General features: G+C 36.8%; 3 protein-coding genes and 1 pseudogene across 4 annotated transcripts; 3 read left to right on the forward strand and 1 right to left on the reverse strand.

Annotated features, from left to right (window-relative positions):
• Window positions 1-229: 229 nt before the first annotated feature.
• LOC121784887 (general transcription factor 3C polypeptide 3-like) lies at window positions 230-7,367 on the reverse strand. 2 transcript variants are annotated; one of them, XM_042183148.1, is made up of 18 exons: window positions 6,966-7,367; window positions 6,750-6,864; window positions 6,220-6,327; window positions 5,615-5,796; window positions 4,854-5,049; window positions 4,075-4,332; window positions 3,327-3,497; window positions 3,152-3,230; window positions 2,880-2,993; window positions 2,630-2,796; window positions 2,412-2,530; window positions 2,092-2,215; window positions 1,917-1,985; window positions 1,545-1,665; window positions 1,303-1,417; window positions 1,028-1,215; window positions 808-920; window positions 230-621 (listed from the first exon to the last, which is right to left on the reverse strand). In XM_042183148.1, the coding sequence occupies exons 1-18, from the start codon at window positions 7,247-7,249 to the stop codon at window positions 355-357; spliced, it is 2,790 nt and encodes a 929-aa protein (XP_042039082.1). In that variant the 5' UTR covers window positions 7,250-7,367; the 3' UTR covers window positions 230-354. The 2 variants fall into 2 exon arrangements, with proteins under 2 accessions (XP_042039082.1, XP_042039083.1); XM_042183149.1 differs by having other exon boundaries at window positions 2,630-2,793; window positions 6,966-7,366.
• A 1,322-nt stretch (window positions 7,368-8,689) lies between these two features.
• Window positions 8,690-17,818, forward strand: LOC121784200 (annotated as a pseudogene).
• Window positions 13,073-14,081, forward strand: LOC121784891 (G-type lectin S-receptor-like serine/threonine-protein kinase At1g11300). The gene is made up of 3 exons (XM_042183153.1): window positions 13,073-13,372; window positions 13,459-13,603; window positions 13,767-14,081. Exons 1-3 carry the CDS (start codon window positions 13,311-13,313, stop codon window positions 14,016-14,018), a joined length of 459 nt encoding a protein of 152 aa, XP_042039087.1. The 5' UTR covers window positions 13,073-13,310; the 3' UTR covers window positions 14,019-14,081.
• On the forward strand, window positions 14,291-15,496 carry LOC121784890 (G-type lectin S-receptor-like serine/threonine-protein kinase At1g11300). Its single transcript, XM_042183152.1, has one exon. It carries the CDS (start codon window positions 14,751-14,753, stop codon window positions 15,486-15,488), a length of 738 nt encoding a protein of 245 aa, XP_042039086.1. The 5' UTR covers window positions 14,291-14,750; the 3' UTR covers window positions 15,489-15,496.
• Window positions 17,819-18,054: the final 236 nt, after the last annotated feature.

The raw sequence follows: 18,054 nt of genomic DNA on the forward strand, positions 1-18,054 counted from the left end.
TTTCTTAACATCTAATTTTATAAAATAATAATCAACTAAATTAATTTTAAAAAAAACATTAAATAATGAATCATATAATAAAAGGGCAAAAATATCATATCTAATCTATGAATTAATCTAGTCTATCAAACACTTTAATTATTCATCTCAATTTTTTATCAAACCTACCAAACAATAACACTTGATTCTTATCCGACTTTGTATCTTAATTCTAATCTTAAAGCTCATCTTAACTTAATAATCTTATGTTAACTCAACATCTATACCAAACAAGTGCATAGTTTGCTTTGTTCTATCCTAGTTTCAGCGCATAAAGACACTACAAAATTAAACTATACATGTTGTATGAATATATCATAACACAAGATGATCTTTCAAGACCTGTCTAGCAAGATCAAATGCCCCACTTTGCTTATATATCAGGTGAAGATTGTAAGCTGCTTCGCGACGAAGATCACAATAGCCTGGCATTTTGATCTTGGTTGCATTTTGATCTTCATATGGGAGCGTTGGAATGGGATAATCCTTTTCGCGGGTAGTTAGTGCCTTCTCGTAGTATTGAGCAGCCAAAGAAACAAGGCCAACATGATGGTACGCCCGAGCAATGTTGTACAATGCCTCCTGCAAGAGAATTTCGAATGTAAAGTCATACTTTGATGGATTGAATAATCTTAATCATTCGATCTTATCATCCTTCAAATGTTCAATCATATGTCATGCCAATCTAAACTACCACCCTAAAGCGCTAACATGGGAATTAGAATCTCGAAAGATAGTAGACTGAGAGAGAACTATTAAGACGTAAACCTGACTGTCTCCACAAAGGCGCAAGTTGTTATAGAGGAACGCGAGCCCTTGTAAGAAAGTCTGGTGCTTGTTTTGAAGTCGGAGGCCAAGGGACAAATTTATCAAGGCGGTTCCTACAAAAATAGTAGGAACATAAATGAATTTCACCTTTTTCTCAAGCAAGCATAAAAAATATCATAATTTATGCTGATCTTTAATTCTAGGAGGTGAAGATGCATACCTCCACAAAGGTTGATCAAGGGATTGTCATGCATCAGTTTATAGGCTTGCAAGTATTCTCGAGCAGCAGTTTGATGCTGACTGATCATAGTAAACTGGTGGCCGGTAATAAGAATAGGTGGTATAGAATCGTTGTGTTTCAGTCTCATGGAATGAAGGAGCTTGTTGAGTCTTGATAGTTGATTCATTCTGAATATGTGATGAGCAAACTTGAGGAAGCAAAATAAAATTTTATCTTACATGAAATTCAATAATCTAATTTGCACCGACTATTACCTGAGTATTACTTTGTAGCAGTGATTCCAAGCAGAAAAACTGTAAGGGTCTCGACTAACAAAGTCACGTACTAAATCCCACCCGTGTACAGGATCAGCAATCAAAGCTTCTAATCCTACATGCGAAAAAAGTTAAACACATCAGAACTTTTCAGAGTTATTTTACGAAAAAGCAACAAAATTTGTACAGGCAAAGATGAGCATAGCGCATAAAAGAGGAGAATTTTAATAAACAAAACTCACGAGCTCCAATAGTCCGAAGCTCCTCCTTTATTTGAACAGGTAATGCCTCTAGTTTTAAGCTGATTTGTACAATCTTTAGTGCATCCGAATACCTTTTCAATGAAGATAATGACTTGCATAACTACAAAAATAGTAAATTACAAAGATATCAGACTGTAATCAAGAAGTTTGATTTGTTTAATAAAAGGTGGTTCCTGTGCAATGTCATGGGATAATGGATAGGTGTTGTGATCGTTTGTACATGCTCGCGTTGTGGGTGTGGATGGGTTAACGGGAAGTTTACTGTTTCATAAGATAACAGGTATACAAAATCATAAAGACACGCATAGAGGGGGAGACAAACAATAAGAGAAGGATTGCAGAGAGACTTACATCTACAATCAACAGATGATTCCTCTCTTCATTCAGAAAGCCTGGCAAAGGAGACTCCATAGACACTTGCTGCACCATGCGCGACACATCATATTCAAAGACGGGCGATTAAAATATGTGAACCAGCAACAACAAGTAGTATAGACTTGAAATTACACCACAATTACTCATTTACCTGAGATTCATCGTCTGAATCATCACTGTTATAATCACATCCAACAGCCAATGCTTCAGCTTGTTTTGCTTCCTTGAGTGCAGCCCTTTTCTGGAGCACCTTTTTTGCTCTGGCAGCTTTGGACCTAACCAGGAGATGGAAGGCAAAGTTCTTAAAAAGGGCACATACCATCAAAACATATACACATTTCGATCCGAAATTGCTATTCCAGTACGAATAAACAAAACTTATTTGTTGTAGACAAGGAATGACAACCATCGTACTAAACCATTTTAAGATTTTGAAAATCCAGATGTATGAGAGGTATTAAGAATGCTCACAGAGCTGCAGAAGAAGCTAAAGGAGGAAGTCCAATAAGAACTCTGTCGGAGTTGGAATCTTTCAGAACTTCTATCCTTTCTGAAAGAACACTACTAGTCAGCCGTGGACGGGATCTGGCCTTATTCCACGAAAAATGTTTGGAATGCCAGTAAGATTCAGAAATTGGGAAATGAATTAGAGAGTAGTGGATATTTTGAGATGGTATAGAGCAGGGTACCTTCCGTTGGTTTTGTTCGACAAGCAATGTCTCGTGAATTACCGGAAAAAGCACGTCTACAAAAGCCTCAACCAACCCTTTAGATTTATAGATCTGAGAAACCTTTAACTTGATCTTTCCACTATGGTGCCACAACTTCCGTGTGTCTAATTTTGAGTCGGGATCTGCTATGATGAATGAAACCCTTCTTACTAGCAACAACTTGAACAAGGATATTTTATTTTAAAAAAATTGCAACAGGTAAGGATACCTGATTCTTCTGGAGGAGAAAGAACAGAAATTGCTTCATCATCTCTGCCTTCTTCAAGAAGCATAGACGATAATGTCATCCGTGCATCAACACTATCATGGAGTGTCCGAATAGCTGCAAGAGACAAATGTGGTGAGAGATTTGATAGAACTAAAAAAGAGGAAAGTAAACAGGCATTTTCAATTGATCTATTAAACACAATCAAGAATTGAGTTTTGGTAACTTGTTCACACACTTTCAAACATGTGTATATATCTGAATCCGAAATTCACCTTTTTTATAATATTCAATTGCTTGTCCTCTTTGCTTTAGAGAAACACAACACGTCGCAATTTTCAAGTGTAGGTCGCCCTGTAATACACAAAAATCGAATATCAATATCACACCATAAACCACTGGTAGTATTCTGGAAATATAAAGTATTTGTATGAAGTAAGAATACTATACTGGATTCTTTTTTTCATCCCATGCATCATACTTCTCCGAGTCTTTCTCTAACGTCAAATAATACGTTAATGCAGACTCAGGATGCCCAACGCTCATGAGTGAGTCTGCGACATTGATGATTAAGTCAGGATTATTTGCTGCAGCCTCTTGTTTCAAAATATTAAAGTAAGCCTGTCAATTTAGTAAACAATGAGTTGATTGCAGGAAACAATACTAAATCAAAAGTTGTAAAAAGATCCAAACAATGAAAGTTTGAGAAACCAATAGAAGGAAAGGAATGTGTGGCTCGTAACTAGTCCCAAATATTATCGGATATATTATGCCAAAACACCCCCCCTTAACTGCCCAAAATCTTTACTCCAAATGAAAAGGTGAAGAAGAGCAGTCCAATAACTCCAAACTAAATGCAGAAGGCACGCAGACTAGCTCTTGCAGAAATTTAGTTCACCAAAGGTGCGGTATTGTTTGGAATTTCATTTAATACAAAAACAGACAATCAAACACATCACCAGAAAATGACCATATAATCTAAAAGCAGTGGCAACTTTAAATTAGCAAGTACATCAACAGATCAAAATCAAGCACATAAATCATAAGTACCACATGATTAGTTCTTATGTTGTGTTTATAGCATGCAATCTGAAAGAGCACAAGAAGATATCTATCCATTCAAGTAATTCAAAAGAATTCTCGAACTATAATTGTTCAGCATAAGCATAGGTAAAAGTTAGCAATTTACAACACCAACCTCTGCTTTCTCCTTATGACCAAGATGAATGTGGCATATTCCAGTTTTTGTTATTAAATCTAGTGGCATCTGTTTTCCAGCAGTATACACCTTTTGTGTGTGTTCAATATGCTCAAGAGCTCTGGCATACTTATTGTTCTCCATCAGAACTGACACCAAGAGGTTAACTACACCTATATAAGCATCATCCTTATGATGCTTGAGACTTTCTTCCAGCATACTGACAGCTCGCTCATGTTGTTTGCATTCTTGGTACAGCTGAAACCGAGAATGAAGTATTAAGCAAAGTGTTTCAGTTAATAGAAGAAAACAAACAGAATATAACAGTCTAAGGAGAGATGAAAACTATCGAAACTGAGTAGTATCCTGAATTTTCAAGTTCTTATCAAAAGTGGGGAATCTAAGAATGTGTATTGTGTTGATCGTAGGGAAAGATTAGTCTCATATGTCATAACAAGTGATATGTACATCAACTAGATACGTCTAAACATATTAGGTTTCCCAATAGATGAGACAGATATTACTGAAGATGTGCACACTATTAATGTGGTTCGTCATTGCATCATGATGTCCATTGGAAAGACTTTCTATTTCTCCACTTTGATGTTTTATTTCTCAAGGAATCGTATGCAATGAGCGTATATAAGAGCAGGGCAAAAAAACCTAATCACCACACATATTCAAATGCAAATTGGTGAGCAATATAGTCCATGCTTCATTTCTTAATCAAAACATGCTCTACAAGGGGATGGCAAACAATCTAAAGGACATTATGTAACCTCTGCCGCTTTCTGCAGAACATCAATGTTATCGGGACGGAGGCGAGCAATATGTTCATAGGACTCGGCTGCTTTTTGATACTCTTTGATGCCATCATAGAGCAAAGCACGGATTTTATGAAGATCAATAGCTTCTGGATCTGCTACTAGTGCTTTGTTGAGGCAGTAATAGGCCTGATTTCTGTCCTCGTGCTCTCTGCAAATGATAACAAATGTATATTTTTCCGCTATCATTTTAGTCCATTAAATTATAGTGTAATGATGACATATTATGAACACGTTCTAAACATGGAAGTAATCAGTGGACAGGTGATGGTTTTATTAAGTTCAAATAATTAAATTTAGCTCTCTCTTCAACATTGATATGAGATTTTTTATTTCACTAAGCATTAAAAGCCACCTTAACAGAAGTCTGACATATAAACTAAGAACCATCTTGAGATAAAAAAAAATTATACAATGGAACAAAGCTAATGCAGGACGGTAGCTTTACTTAAACGCATGAGTTACAGGTTTAATGCAAGATAATCAGAAGAAGCATTTCTGTCCAATTCAAGAAAAAAAACTGACAAACGACAAGCAAACAAAGAGTTCTCTCGAAAAAAAAACAGCAAACAAAGAGAACTGGCATCATAAGAATATAGCATAAGATAAAAGTGAATGTTTTACATGTTACAACTAAGCCTAAAAATATAGTGACACGTGCCCAATCAAGAGATAATAGCAAATAACAAAAAGAAGAGAATAAAGAGGCATCATACACTGATTTCACAAGAAGAAGTTTCCACAAAGAAACATCCTTCGGGTTCAAATGTGCAGCAATCATGTAGAAAATCATTGCTTTCTTATTATCATCCATCGCAGAATATATCAGACCAAGTGTATGATATGGATCAGACAGATTTGGGGCAAGACGAATTACTTCATGCAGCAGACAAATGGCCTACATTTTAAAACATGACTGATTAGAAAAAGCATTTGCAGTACTTTTTAATTGAAATAGAGCATCAAAGGTATTACTCCCTCCGTCCCTGAAAAGTATAAACTTTTGGTTGGGCATAGGTTTTAATGCACAATTGGTAAAGTAAGAGAGAGAGAGAGAGAGAGAGAGAGAAAGGATGGTGAAAGTAGTGTTAGAGGAGAGTGGGGTCCATATTATTAGTAGTGTAGTTGGATTTCCAAAATTAAAAAGTTCATACTTTCCAGGGACGGATGGAGTATATTATACATAGAGTTGATGTTCCACATGTCCAAAATATAAATGACAACAGGCATAGAAAGATTCATTGCTCATACAAAATTCTTTTTATTGCATAAGCCACCTGAAAGCAAATGATATTTAAAATTGTTCTTTATGCAAACATACCTTGTCAAAGTAACCTAGTGCATAATGAAGTGTAGCATCACCAAGTTTTCTAGTCACTTCAGGGTTCAATTTATTCTTCGTTCCCTTCCTCCTTCCTCTTCGCCTCTCCTATGTTTGGCACCGACCACAACATGTGTAAATAACGTATTTATCTAAATGACCTCAAACAACTGAAATTCACATAGCCAAGAAAAGGATCATAATTAACAAATGATAGATAATGAATTCTTGAGGAATCGTCAAGCCATCACAAAAAACTAACAAAATTATTACTCCACCTTAGAAAGCTATTTAATTGAACACCATGCCATCAGATTTCCAACACATAGAAGAAACAGTTTCTACATAATAGCGCCTTTTTATTTCACATTTCATCACATATACTCTAAATTAACTTGACCCACAAACATGTCATAATTACACTAACCATTTTACAACTCCAACCAAAGGAATTACAACGGAAAAATGAATCAAAGAACTTTAAAATCAAGATACCAAATTAGAACCCATAACAAACAACACATACTAACCTTCCTCGACCTCCTCCTCCTCTTCCTAACACCAAAGTTCATAACCTCCTCAATTTCCTCGCGGGTCGCTCCAGCATTCTCCTCCTCTTGTCTCAATCTCTTAGCCTGTGTTTCACTACAATCCCATCGAAATTACAATAGTCAATAAACGCATCAATTGCGCAGAGTTTAACAAACCAACAAATTACATAAAAGAAGAAAAAACCAGCAGAATACCTCTCGTTGTGATGAGAAGCTGGGCGTTTCTTCATAGCCAATGCCTTGTACTGGTCCTCAATCTGCTGGAAAACCTTGTAAAGTGGCACACACGAGGTGTCTTCGCCCTCAACGAAAGACAGAGGGTCCATTTCGCCTTCGAATTGAAAATTGTTGTCTTCTCCATCTTCAAAACCCTCGCTGGTTTCTCCATCATCCTCTTGCAAATCCAGCCCCTCTACAATGTTCAGAGCCGAACAACTTTCAGCCGCAGGAGGAGGAGCTTTGCTGCTCTGCACCTCCATAATTATGGATTTAATTGCTCCAACTGATGCAAAACTATATATACTGCCTGATTAATAAGCCCTGATTGATTGAGATTCTTTCATAAATCATAATGAACTCAAATGCCTCATCTCAAAGACCTTGTTTTTTAAAATAGATAAAGATAAAGCAAAGACTGGATTCTTTGGCACTATGATGTACTCCCTCCGTCGCATGCTACTCGCACTTTTCATTTTAGGCCGTAAATTTGGGATTGATTTTTTTGTGTAATTAAAAAAGAATTTTAGGTGTAATGAGACATCACTTAATAAAAGAGCTCTTAACTTAAACTAACATATTAATTAAATGCATTAATTCTAACTTAAATTATAAATAGTGTAAGGACTTTGTGACGAGCCGAAAAGCAAACGTGCGAGTAGCACGGGACGGAGGGAGTATCATTATAATATTATTGATCAATCAAGTTAATCCAATTACAGGCCATAGCCAGGTGGGGCAAAGATTTATTCGATAAAGTTAAATAAAAGTGGTTGCAATTTCTCTGTATTTGTGTCGAAATTTTAATTCCGTAAATTGTTTAATTTGTGAATTTATGATTTTTTTATTATGGAAAGTTCGTCGTGGGATGTCCGTATGATGTGTGGCAGGAGGTGTTTTTGGGATGTCCGCGGAGATGTCCACCGGACATCCGCACCACTTCCGGATGAGAAATTTCGGAATATGGGTTTAAATTCGTTGACCTCTTGAGATAGAGATTCAATTAGCTTATCTTTCGAAATATGAGTCCGAGACATGCGAATTTTTCGGAACAAGGGTTTTACACCTTTTTATATTTATTATCTTCATTTTTCTTATTATTTCCCTTCCAATAATTATAGATTTACTAAACTATCATGTAACTCATCTCTCAAAAAATTTATTTTACATCCCTTCAAACGATTTGGGCATGACAAAAACCAAAAGAGTTAAAATGAATTATCATGACAGACAGAAACCAAAAGAGTTAAAATGACCCGAGTGTGACAAAACTAGTCCCAAACATGTTTTAGTTAAAATTAAGAATACCGTTAACTAAGAATACGACTATACATGCATGTTTTAAATTTTTTTCCATGAATCCAACAAGCTAGCTAGAAAATTTATGAGGTTAAATTGAACCGGAGAAAGTTAGCCCGAGCTTGATTAGGAATGCCCCAAAATGAAATTTTGGAGGGAGGTAAAATGAAATTTTTGAGAAATAGGTTAAAGGATAATTTAGTAAATCTATAATTATTGGGAGAGAAATAATAAGAAAAATGAAGAGAATAAATATAAAAAGTGTAAAACACTAGTTCCGAAAAATTCGCATGTCTCGGACCCATATTTTGAAATGTAAGCGAATTGAATCTCTTATCTCGAAAGGTCAACGAAATTTAAACTCATATTCCGAAATTTCCGACTTCGGATGCTCTAAACTCGGCCAACTCCAAGCAAAAAGGTCCATAAAGATTAATCACCACGACACCGCCGCCCATGACACCGCCGTCGCCATCGCTCGGCAATCTTCCGATTGCGTCACCCTCGACAGCAGGCAAGTCCCTCTCCCCTTTTTCCCATTCAATTATAGTAATCTTTAATTCAAACAATTTTATTCAATTTCCGAGTTACTTGAAAGGATTGGGAAACAAACTGGGGACATGGGCTACTCAAAAGTTTCATAAATGTTGTACTACCTTTTTGTTGCAAGGAAGGAACTTCAAATGGCAGGAAGAAAACTTGGTGAAACTCAAGGTTCTCTCTATCTATTTCTTCTCAGGCTGTGATATCAGGAATTTGGCCATGGAATTAATACATGGAGATTTTACGTATTCATGAAATTGAAAAGAATATACCTTTGTTGGTAGGAAGAAACTGCAGTAGGAAGATGGCTTCTCTCTCAGAGTTTAGATGTGAAAGAACGCGGAAATATGGAATATTTGTAGGTAAAACCGATTGCTATTGTTGGGGGAAAGATATATCGTAAAAGATTTAATTTTTGGTTGGAGATTTTTCAGGTAGTGGGGATGTTGATGAATCTGTGTGAAAAAGATTTGAAGTAAAATAAGGAAGAGTTGGTTTTGGGCTTCTCAGAGAGACTTCATTTAAAAAGAAACAATTACCTAGATGAAGTAGGCCCAAATATTGGATTTCTTTTCTTTTGCTTTGCAAGAGTAGAACATTAATTAATTTTGTAATATTTTATTTTAGTACTTTGGTGTTATTCCAAGAAAACAATTCATTATTTGTCCTCCACATTCCTTGAGTTCATAAATAGGTAGGCATATACCAAAACTAGTAAACTGAAATGAGGCATTTGATGATGAATAAGAAAGGTTTAGAGGCTAGATTTATATCTATATTATTTTGCAAAGCTAGCATTTTTCTCTTTTTTACCAAGTCAATTGTTACTGTGGCTTTATTTGCTTTTGTTTGGTTGTCTTTATCTTGAGGTGGTGTTAAACTATTTGTTGCATCAAAGAAATTACTTTCCTTGAACTTTCTATTCTGCCAATAGTACACATGCATCAAAAAAATTCAAATATCAACAATGAAATAAGTCAAAAAGTTTATTATCTAAATGTCTGAATCATATTCAAATCTGTAGTAGTATGGTATCATCCTAGTTCTTGCAAAGAAGAAGAGAAGTTATTAATGGAGATCAGATTTGGATATTTTGTGCTTCAACTCATATTTACTTGTTTCTTTACATTCTCTTCAGCCATCCACACCATAAAGTCTAATGAATCTCTTGGAAACTCTGAAGCTTTGATTTCCAATGGAAATAGATTCAAGTTAAGTATTTTCAGCCGACCAAATAGCAGCCGACGTTACCTCGGTATCATGCACAATCTCCCGGTGATGACTGTTGTATGGGTAGCTAATAGAAACAAGCCTCTCAATGATTTATCAGGAACATTTCAGATATCATCAGGTGGAAATCTTGTGATCTTAGATGGTCGAAAGGATATTGTGTGGTCGACTAATCTCTCATCTTCTTTGGCAAATTTCTCTGCTGTGCTCTTGGATACAGGGAATCTGGTTCTGCAAGATAACTCCAATGGTGCATATGTTTGGGGGAGCTTCCAACATTGGTCTATGCACATACTTTGCGCGAAAATTTTTTGTCGAATTACAGAGGTACTAATTAATTTACAAACTTTGTGCTTCTCAGTGTACACAACTTCTTAGACACTTGTTTTTAATTTTAAGCAGCAAGGAAGAATAAGAAAGGATTGATATTCCCCCAAAGAAAGGAAAGTGAACTTGAGGAACTGCCTGTAGTTAGATTTGAGATGCTCTCAAATTCAACAGAAAATTTCGATAGAGCCAAAATGCTTGGAGAGGGTGGCTTTGGTCCAGTCTACAAAGTAGTTTTTATCTTCTTCTTTCAAATTCTCATTTCTTCATGTTTTCTTGTTTATATGGAAGTGAAAATGTGATTTGATTTCTATTTCTCAGGGCAAACTGCCAAATGGACAAGAAATTGCTGTAAAATGGTTAGCAAGATACTCCAACCAAGGGGCGGAAGAGTTCATGAATGAGGTCGCGGTGATCTCAAAGCTTCAGCATCGCAATCTTGTCAGATTAATCGGTTGCTGTGTTGAGCATGAAGAAAAGATGCTAGTTTACGAATATATGCCCAATGGAAGCTTGGATGCCTTCCTCTTTGGTTAGTGGATCATCACTTCTTCTATGCAAGCTCATGTGCTGCTGTTGATTTAAATTACCTTTTCAGGTTCACATAAACGAGAGTTTCTCAACTGGCAAACGCGCTAATCAATTGTTGAGGGGATTTGTCGAGGCCTGCTTTACCTACATAGAGATTCGAGGCTAAAGATTATCCACAGAGATCTCAAGGCAAGCAACATCTTGTTGGATGAAGAGTTGAACCCTAAAATTTCCGACTTTGGTATGGCAAGAATATTTGGTGGCAAAGCTGATCAAGCCAATACAACAAGGGTTGTTGGGACATAGTGAGCAACACATTGATTGCCTCATTCAAGTAAAAAATATATTTTGTTGCAATGCTAATTATATTCATATCATGTGGTCATGGCGCAGTGGCTATAGGTCCCCGGAATATGCACATCGTGGAATGTTCTCCGAGAAATCCGATATCTATAGCTTTGGCGTCCTATTACTGGAGATTGTGAGTGGAAAGAAGAATTCCAGTTTTTGTGATGAAGATCAACAATTCCTTACAGCTTATGTAAGTAGTAGTGTTCATCAACAGTGTCCATATTTATTCACTATATATGGTAAAAAATCTAATTTTTTTGTTGATCTCAAAACAAACAGGCATGGAAATTGTGGAATGAAGGGAAGATTAAAATTGGATGGATACTTCACTATATGATAGTGCAATTGAAGATGATATAGTGAGATACGCAAATGTAGGACTTTTATGTGTTCAAGAAATAGCAGCAGATAGGCCTAACACGTCGACTGTGCTGTCGATGCTTAGCTGTGAGATCGTAGAGCTTCCTCACCCGAAGCAACCAGCGTTTGTTGGGATTCAGAGCTCTCAATCGACCGAGCCCTCTAGCAATGATGTCACTATTTCTATATTAGGAGGAAGGTAGTTTAGAGACCTATTTTCCATGATATATACCCCTATGTTCCATGTTAATAGAGTCATTTTTCTATTTTGAAAAGTTTCAAGTTAATTGAGTCATTTTTATTTTTAGCAAAAAGTATTCTTCTTTTTACTTTATTATCTCTCAATCTATCTTACTTTCCTCTCTCTTACTTTTTCCACCATCCATTCAAATTCGACATTAATTCCATAAAAATGAATACTTAAGTTTTTGTTGAAGTTAAATCTTATCATATGTAATTATTCTCACTAGCCTATTTAGGCTTGTAAAATCCCCTATGTAATACACACAAGTTGAATACTATATAAAAGCATTGTTCAACAGTTTTAAATAAGGATTTTAATGGTTATTAGTAATTTGTAGATTGTCTTAGAATTGATCAAGTGGATAATATATACTCCTAACTTCTATTGAATCCGATAATTTTTTTTATAATTATTAAACAGTGAAGTATGGAGTATTACTACCAAATGAGCTTTGTCTTTAAATTCCAAAACAATTAAATTCAATTGTAATTCAGACCGCTCCAATTTCGAAATTCGGAATTGAATTCTAATTCTATCTTTGGAATTGAATTCTAATTCTATCAAATTCCAATTCTACAATTCTAATTCCATAGGTTAACAAAAGAATTAAATGGATCTATAAATATCATTTTCTACTCAATTTTAGCATGACGGTTCTGTTTTTATCTGTCTGCAAAGTTATCGTGAAATAAGCTTAATGTAATGGTTTGTGACATAAAAACGGACCGTGTTACGAACTCAATTTCCACATCGGTTGTGAGAGCAACTGATGTGGGGTATATAGACTAAATGGACTCTCTCTCCTAACAGGCTAGTTGGGATGAGTTCTTCTGTTTGGTCTGTACCAATTGGCTCTCTCATTGAGAGCTCAAACGGCTCGAAGTGGTGACCGGGCAACGAACTCGCCGTGACCAACGAGTGCGTTTGGGACCGCTCGGAGTGGTGCTCCACGGAGTGGTGGCCTGGCAAAGAACCAGCCGTGACCAACGAGGACGTTGACTCTTAAAGGAGGGTCGAATGTTACGAACTCAATTCCCACATCGATTGTGAGAACAACTAATGTGGGGTATATAGACTAAATGAACTTTCTCTCCTAATATTTTACTGGTATTTTGGGATGAGTTCTGCTGTTTGGTCTGTATAGATTCACTTCGTCTAACAAAATTCCATTCATTTGTTCTTTGTTCGGTGACAGTTTGGATAACATTTCTCAGGTTCACATACACATAAACTTCTTAGTTGGAAAGCACGAAAAGTTATTATTGAGGGGATTTGTCGAGGCCTGCCTTACCTACATCGGGATTCAAGGTTAAAGATTATTCACAGAGATCTCAAGGCAAGTAATATCGGGTTAAAGATCATTCACAGAGATCTCAAGGCAAGTAATATCTTAAATATCCGACTTTGGCATGGCAAGGACTTAAATATCCGACTTTGGTATGGCAAGGATTTTTGGTGGAAAGGATGACCAAGCCAACACAACAAGGGTTGTTGGGACATTGTGAGAACTTATAGATTGCTTCATTCAAGCAAAATATTTTTGGACACAGATTTCTTTTTGACATTCTGATCATGGATTGGTTGCAGTGGCTATATGCCCCCGGAATATGCATCACGTGGAATATTCTCTGAAAAATTGGATGTGTATAGCTTCGGGGTCCTGCTGTTAGAGATTGTGAGTGGAAAGAAAAACTCCAGTTTTGATGATCAACAACTCTTTCTTACAGCTTATGTAAGTTACTTTGTTCTGGAAAATGCAGTATATTTAGATTTAACATGTCATTACAAATTTTTGTAATGTTTGTGGATATGAAACAAGCATGGAATGGAAATTGGGGATTGAAGGAAAGCTAGTGAATTTAATAAGTTTTTGTTATGTTTTGGTTATAAAACAGGCGTGGAACTTGTGGAATGAAGGAAAGATAGTGAATTTGATGGATGCAAAAAACTTTGATAGTGGAATGGAAGATGATATTGTTCGATATGCAAATGTAGGTCTGTTGTGTGTGCAAGAAATGGCAACAGACAGGCCTAACACAGCGGCTACAGTCTTGTCAATGCTTAGCAGTGAGATTGAGGAGCTTCCTCGACCAAAGCGGCCAGCGTTTCATGGGATGCGTAGAGTCCTGTACCAAGAGGTCAAGTAAAGGTTCTGTAAATGATGTCTCTATTTCTATAGTTGAAGGCAGGTAGAAAACCTGATTTCTGTATGTTTATTTGATACAATTGTTTGCCTGTATATGTATTGTTGTTGTCTTCATTTCCCTATATATTGAATTACATACAACAATCCTGCTTCTTCAATCTTGTCATACTTTAATGTGGTGGTTCTTTGATGCTGAATTCTGCCTCCACACCTATTCCCTCATATTCACAAAATGAGTTTGCCTGATTCAAGAATAGGTGGGCATTGCTGAATTTACCCCAAAACTCATCTTTTATATAATGATGCGAGGATTTTATCATTCGGAGGTGAGTACTGATTTTTCAGTCATTAATTGATTTATAGTTCATCTGATTATTGGTGATAAGGGTTAATATTTCAGGCGAGAGAGGTAAAATTGATTTTTTTGTTTAATCAGAAGTTTGTAGTAAAGAGTAGCAATAAAATTATAGGCCAAAACATAATCTAGCATTTTCCCCCTTTCTACCAAGTCAATTATTGGTGTGGCCTAGTGCTTTATTTGTTGTCTTCATCTTTAGGTGCTGTTTAATTATTGGTGGCATAAGATTTTCCTTATCTGAGTCAAAGAAAAATACCTTCCCGAACTTTCTGTTATGAATGAAAATTCAAATATCATCTAAATGTCTGAATCATATTCAAATCTATAGTAGTGTGGTATCATCTTAGTCCTTGCAAAGAGGAAGATAAGTTATTCATGGGGATCAGATTTGGATATTTTGTGCTCCAACTCATATTTAGTTGTTTCTTTACAAACTCTTCAGCCATTGACACCATAAAGGCTAATGAATCCCTTGCCAACTCTGAAGCTTTGATTTCTAATGGAAATAGATTCAAGTTAAGTTTTTTCAGCCCACCAAATAGCAGCCGACGTTACCTCGGTATCATGTACAATCTCCCGGTGATGACTGTTGTATGGGTAGCTAATAGAAACAAGCCTCTCAACGATTCCTCTGCAACATTTCAGATATCATCAGATGGCAATCTCGTGATCTTGGATGGTCGAAAGGAGATTGTGTGGTCGACTAATATTTCATCTTCTGTGGCAAATTCTAGTGCTGTGCTCTTGGATACAGGGAATCTGGTTCTGCAAGATAACTCCAATGGTGCATATGTTTGGGAGAGCTTCCAACATGCTTCAGATTCGTGGTTAGAGAAGATGAAGATTGGAACATATTTGAGAAATAATACAAAGAATATGCTTACATCGTGGACAAGTCCTGATGATCCGTCACCTGGAAGCTTCACGTTCACCATCGAGCCATCAGGCATCCCACAATTGTTTGTTTGGAAGAATGGAAAACCTTATATCCGGAGTGGTCCTTTCACTAGACGTGGCTATGCATATGGGACTTTTGTTGGTGGCGATTCTCCAGGAAGTTCAGATATAACTTTTACACTCACAAATTCCTCTGTTTTGCAATATTTTTTTTAAGCCCATCAGGGAGCATAGAGCAGAGGGTGTGGTCTGATGAGAAGAAGGGATGGGATGTAACATGGTTGTTAACGAGTGCTGCATGTGATGTGTATGGTAAGTGTGGACCTTTCGGCATTTGTAATGCTGATGAAAGCCAGACATGTACATGTTTTCCGGGCTTTATTCCAGACAGCAGCCGAGAGTGGGTGGAGGAAAATTGGATCAGTGGCTGCACCAGAAAAGATAGTGTCAGGTGTGGACAAAGAGAAGATGAGTTTGTGAAGATGGAGAGAGTAAAGTTGCCTGATCAGTTCACATGGGATTCGTCGTCTGAAGCAGATATAGAATGCAGGGATGCATGCGTGAGCAATTGCACTTGTACAGCTTATGCGTATTCTTCTGGAACTGGATGCCTGCGCTGGACTGGAAACTTAACTGATGTAACCAAGTCAAATTATGACACCGACATGTTTATTCGTGTCGCGAAGGCTAAGTCATCTTCGTTGATGCATACAAAGAAAGGGTTGAGAGCAATTGTTGTGACCGCACTGGTTTTGGGGTTAACACTTATGGCTGCGTGCGCATACTTTTTGCCCAAACTGTTGTTGCATTACAGAGGTAAATACTTAAATGTATATTCTTTCATGTTTTCTTTAATATTTGTTTCAATTTACCGCAGCAAGGAAGCGTAACAAGGGAGCCGAGGCACGGTCTTCTGAAGATTACAAGCTCCAACATGATGAACTAAGTGTATTTCAATTTCAAATGCTATCAAATGCGACTGGAAATTTTGATCCCATCAACAAGCTTGGACAGGGTGGCTTTGGACAAGTCTACAAAGTATTTCATCTTCTCCCAACATTTATTGTATTTAATTTGTGGAGAGTGATGTGCTGTGGTTTGAGCTCCTTTTTCTTCAGGGGAAATTGCCAAATGGAGTAGAAATTGCTGTAAAAAGACTAGCAAGATCCTCTAACCAAGGGGTCGAGGAGTTCATGAATGAGGTTCAGGTGATTTCAAGGCTTCAGCATCGGAATCTTGTTAGACTTCTCGGTTGCTGTGTCGATTCTGAAGAAAAATTGCTTGTTTATGAATATATGCCTAATGGAAGCTTGGATACCCATCTCTTTGGTATGCCTATGTTGCTAAGAAATTTTTGATAATGCAACTATGCTCTTGATTTAAAAATTTTCGTAGTTGTTGTGCTATGTGGTTGTCAAACTTTTATGATGGTAGATAACCATAAGCTATTTTAGGTTCACATAAGCATAAGACTCTTAATTGGCAAACGCGAAAATTAATTATTGAGGGGATCTGTCGCGGCCTGCTTTACCTACATTGGGATTCAAGGTTGAAGATTATTCACAGGGATCTCAAGTCGAGCAATATCTTGTTGGACGAGGCATTGAGCCCTAAAATTTCCGACTTTGGTATGGCAAGAATATTCAGTGACAAAGATGATCAAGCCATTACAACAAGGGTTGTTGGGACATTGTGAGCTGATTTCCTTTCTCAAGTAAATATTTTCAGAGACATGTTTGTTATTGCAGTTCTGATCATGGATTATGGTTGCAGTGGCTACATGCCCCCGGAATATGCACTACATGGAATATTCTCTGAAAAATCAGATGTGTATGGCTTCGGGGTTCTATTATTAGAGATTGTGAGTGGGAAGAAACACTCCAGTTTTTATGATCAACAACTCTCCCTTACAGCTTATGTAAGTTGCTTTGTTCTGGACAATGTAACATATTTATATTTTATGTCATACCTATTAAAATATATACTGTGGAATCAAACAGGCATGGAAATTGTGGAATGAAGGACAGATTGTAAATTTGATGGATCCTGCCATAGATGATACTGGAATTGAAGATGACATGGTGAGATATGCAAATATAGGCCTTTTGTGTGTGCAAGAAATAGCAGCAGATAGGCCTAACACGTTGACCGTGCTGTCGATGCTTAGCTGTGAGATCGTAGAGCTTCCTCGCCCAAAGCCACCAGCGTTTCTTGCGATGCAGAGCTCTCATTCTGCAGAGCCCTGTAGCAAGAGTACAAGTAAATGCTCTGTGAATGATGTCACAGATTCTATATTAGGAGGAAGGTAGTTTTGAGACATGTTTTTAGAGAAAAGGATGACTATGTCTGGTATACATTGTTGTCTGAGTCGAGTTTAGTAGTTGTGATGCAAACTAAAAATGTTGAATCAGGAAAAGATGTGAACTATTAGCTTCTTTTTTTTTCTAGTTTGCACACGGATTTCAATAGTCAATTACTGTAAAAGACAATGCTACGCAGTCCAAACTCCAAATTCATTAACTGGAAACTCGGTTATTAAATTGAAAGTAACTGTCTTTTTGACTTTTGTAGGATTTTATCAAAAAAAATTACAAGTTTCTGTATGATTCTTGCAGTTGCTTAGGAATTTTACTTGCGTTTTCAAGAGGCTGAGTTTTGGTTGGCGGTCCATTTTTATGTCACATACAATTACATTAAGCTTATTTCAAGATAACTTTGCAGAGAGATAAAAACAGAACCGTGATGCTAAAATTGAGTAGAAAATGATATTTATAGATCCATT

The sequence above is a fragment of the Salvia splendens genome, chromosome 21 (genome assembly GCF_004379255.2).
Source record: "Salvia splendens isolate huo1 chromosome 21, SspV2, whole genome shotgun sequence".
In the NCBI taxonomy this organism is placed as follows: Eukaryota; Viridiplantae; Streptophyta; class Magnoliopsida; order Lamiales; family Lamiaceae; genus Salvia; species Salvia splendens.

Coding starts and splice junctions, on each gene's coding strand:
- LOC121784887 (XM_042183148.1), bottom strand. CDS start 7,249: ATGGAGGTGCAGAGCAGCAAAGCTCCTCCTCCTGCGGCTGAAAGTTGT. Junction 3,231..3,326: donor GGGATGAAAAAAAGAATCCA/GTATAGTATTCT, acceptor TGTGTATTACAG/GGCGACCTACACTTGAAAAT. Junction 1,986..2,091: donor ATTCAGACGATGAATCTCAG/GTAAATGAGTAA, acceptor CGCATGGTGCAG/CAAGTGTCTATGGAGTCTCC.
- LOC121784891 (XM_042183153.1), top strand. CDS start 13,311: ATGGCAAGGATTTTTGGTGGAAAGGATGACCAAGCCAACACAACAAGG. Junction 13,373..13,458: donor ACAAGGGTTGTTGGGACATT/GTGAGAACTTAT, acceptor GATTGGTTGCAG/TGGCTATATGCCCCCGGAAT. Junction 13,604..13,766: donor AACTCTTTCTTACAGCTTAT/GTAAGTTACTTT, acceptor GTTATAAAACAG/GCGTGGAACTTGTGGAATGA.
- LOC121784890 (XM_042183152.1), top strand. CDS start 14,751: ATGGGGATCAGATTTGGATATTTTGTGCTCCAACTCATATTTAGTTGT.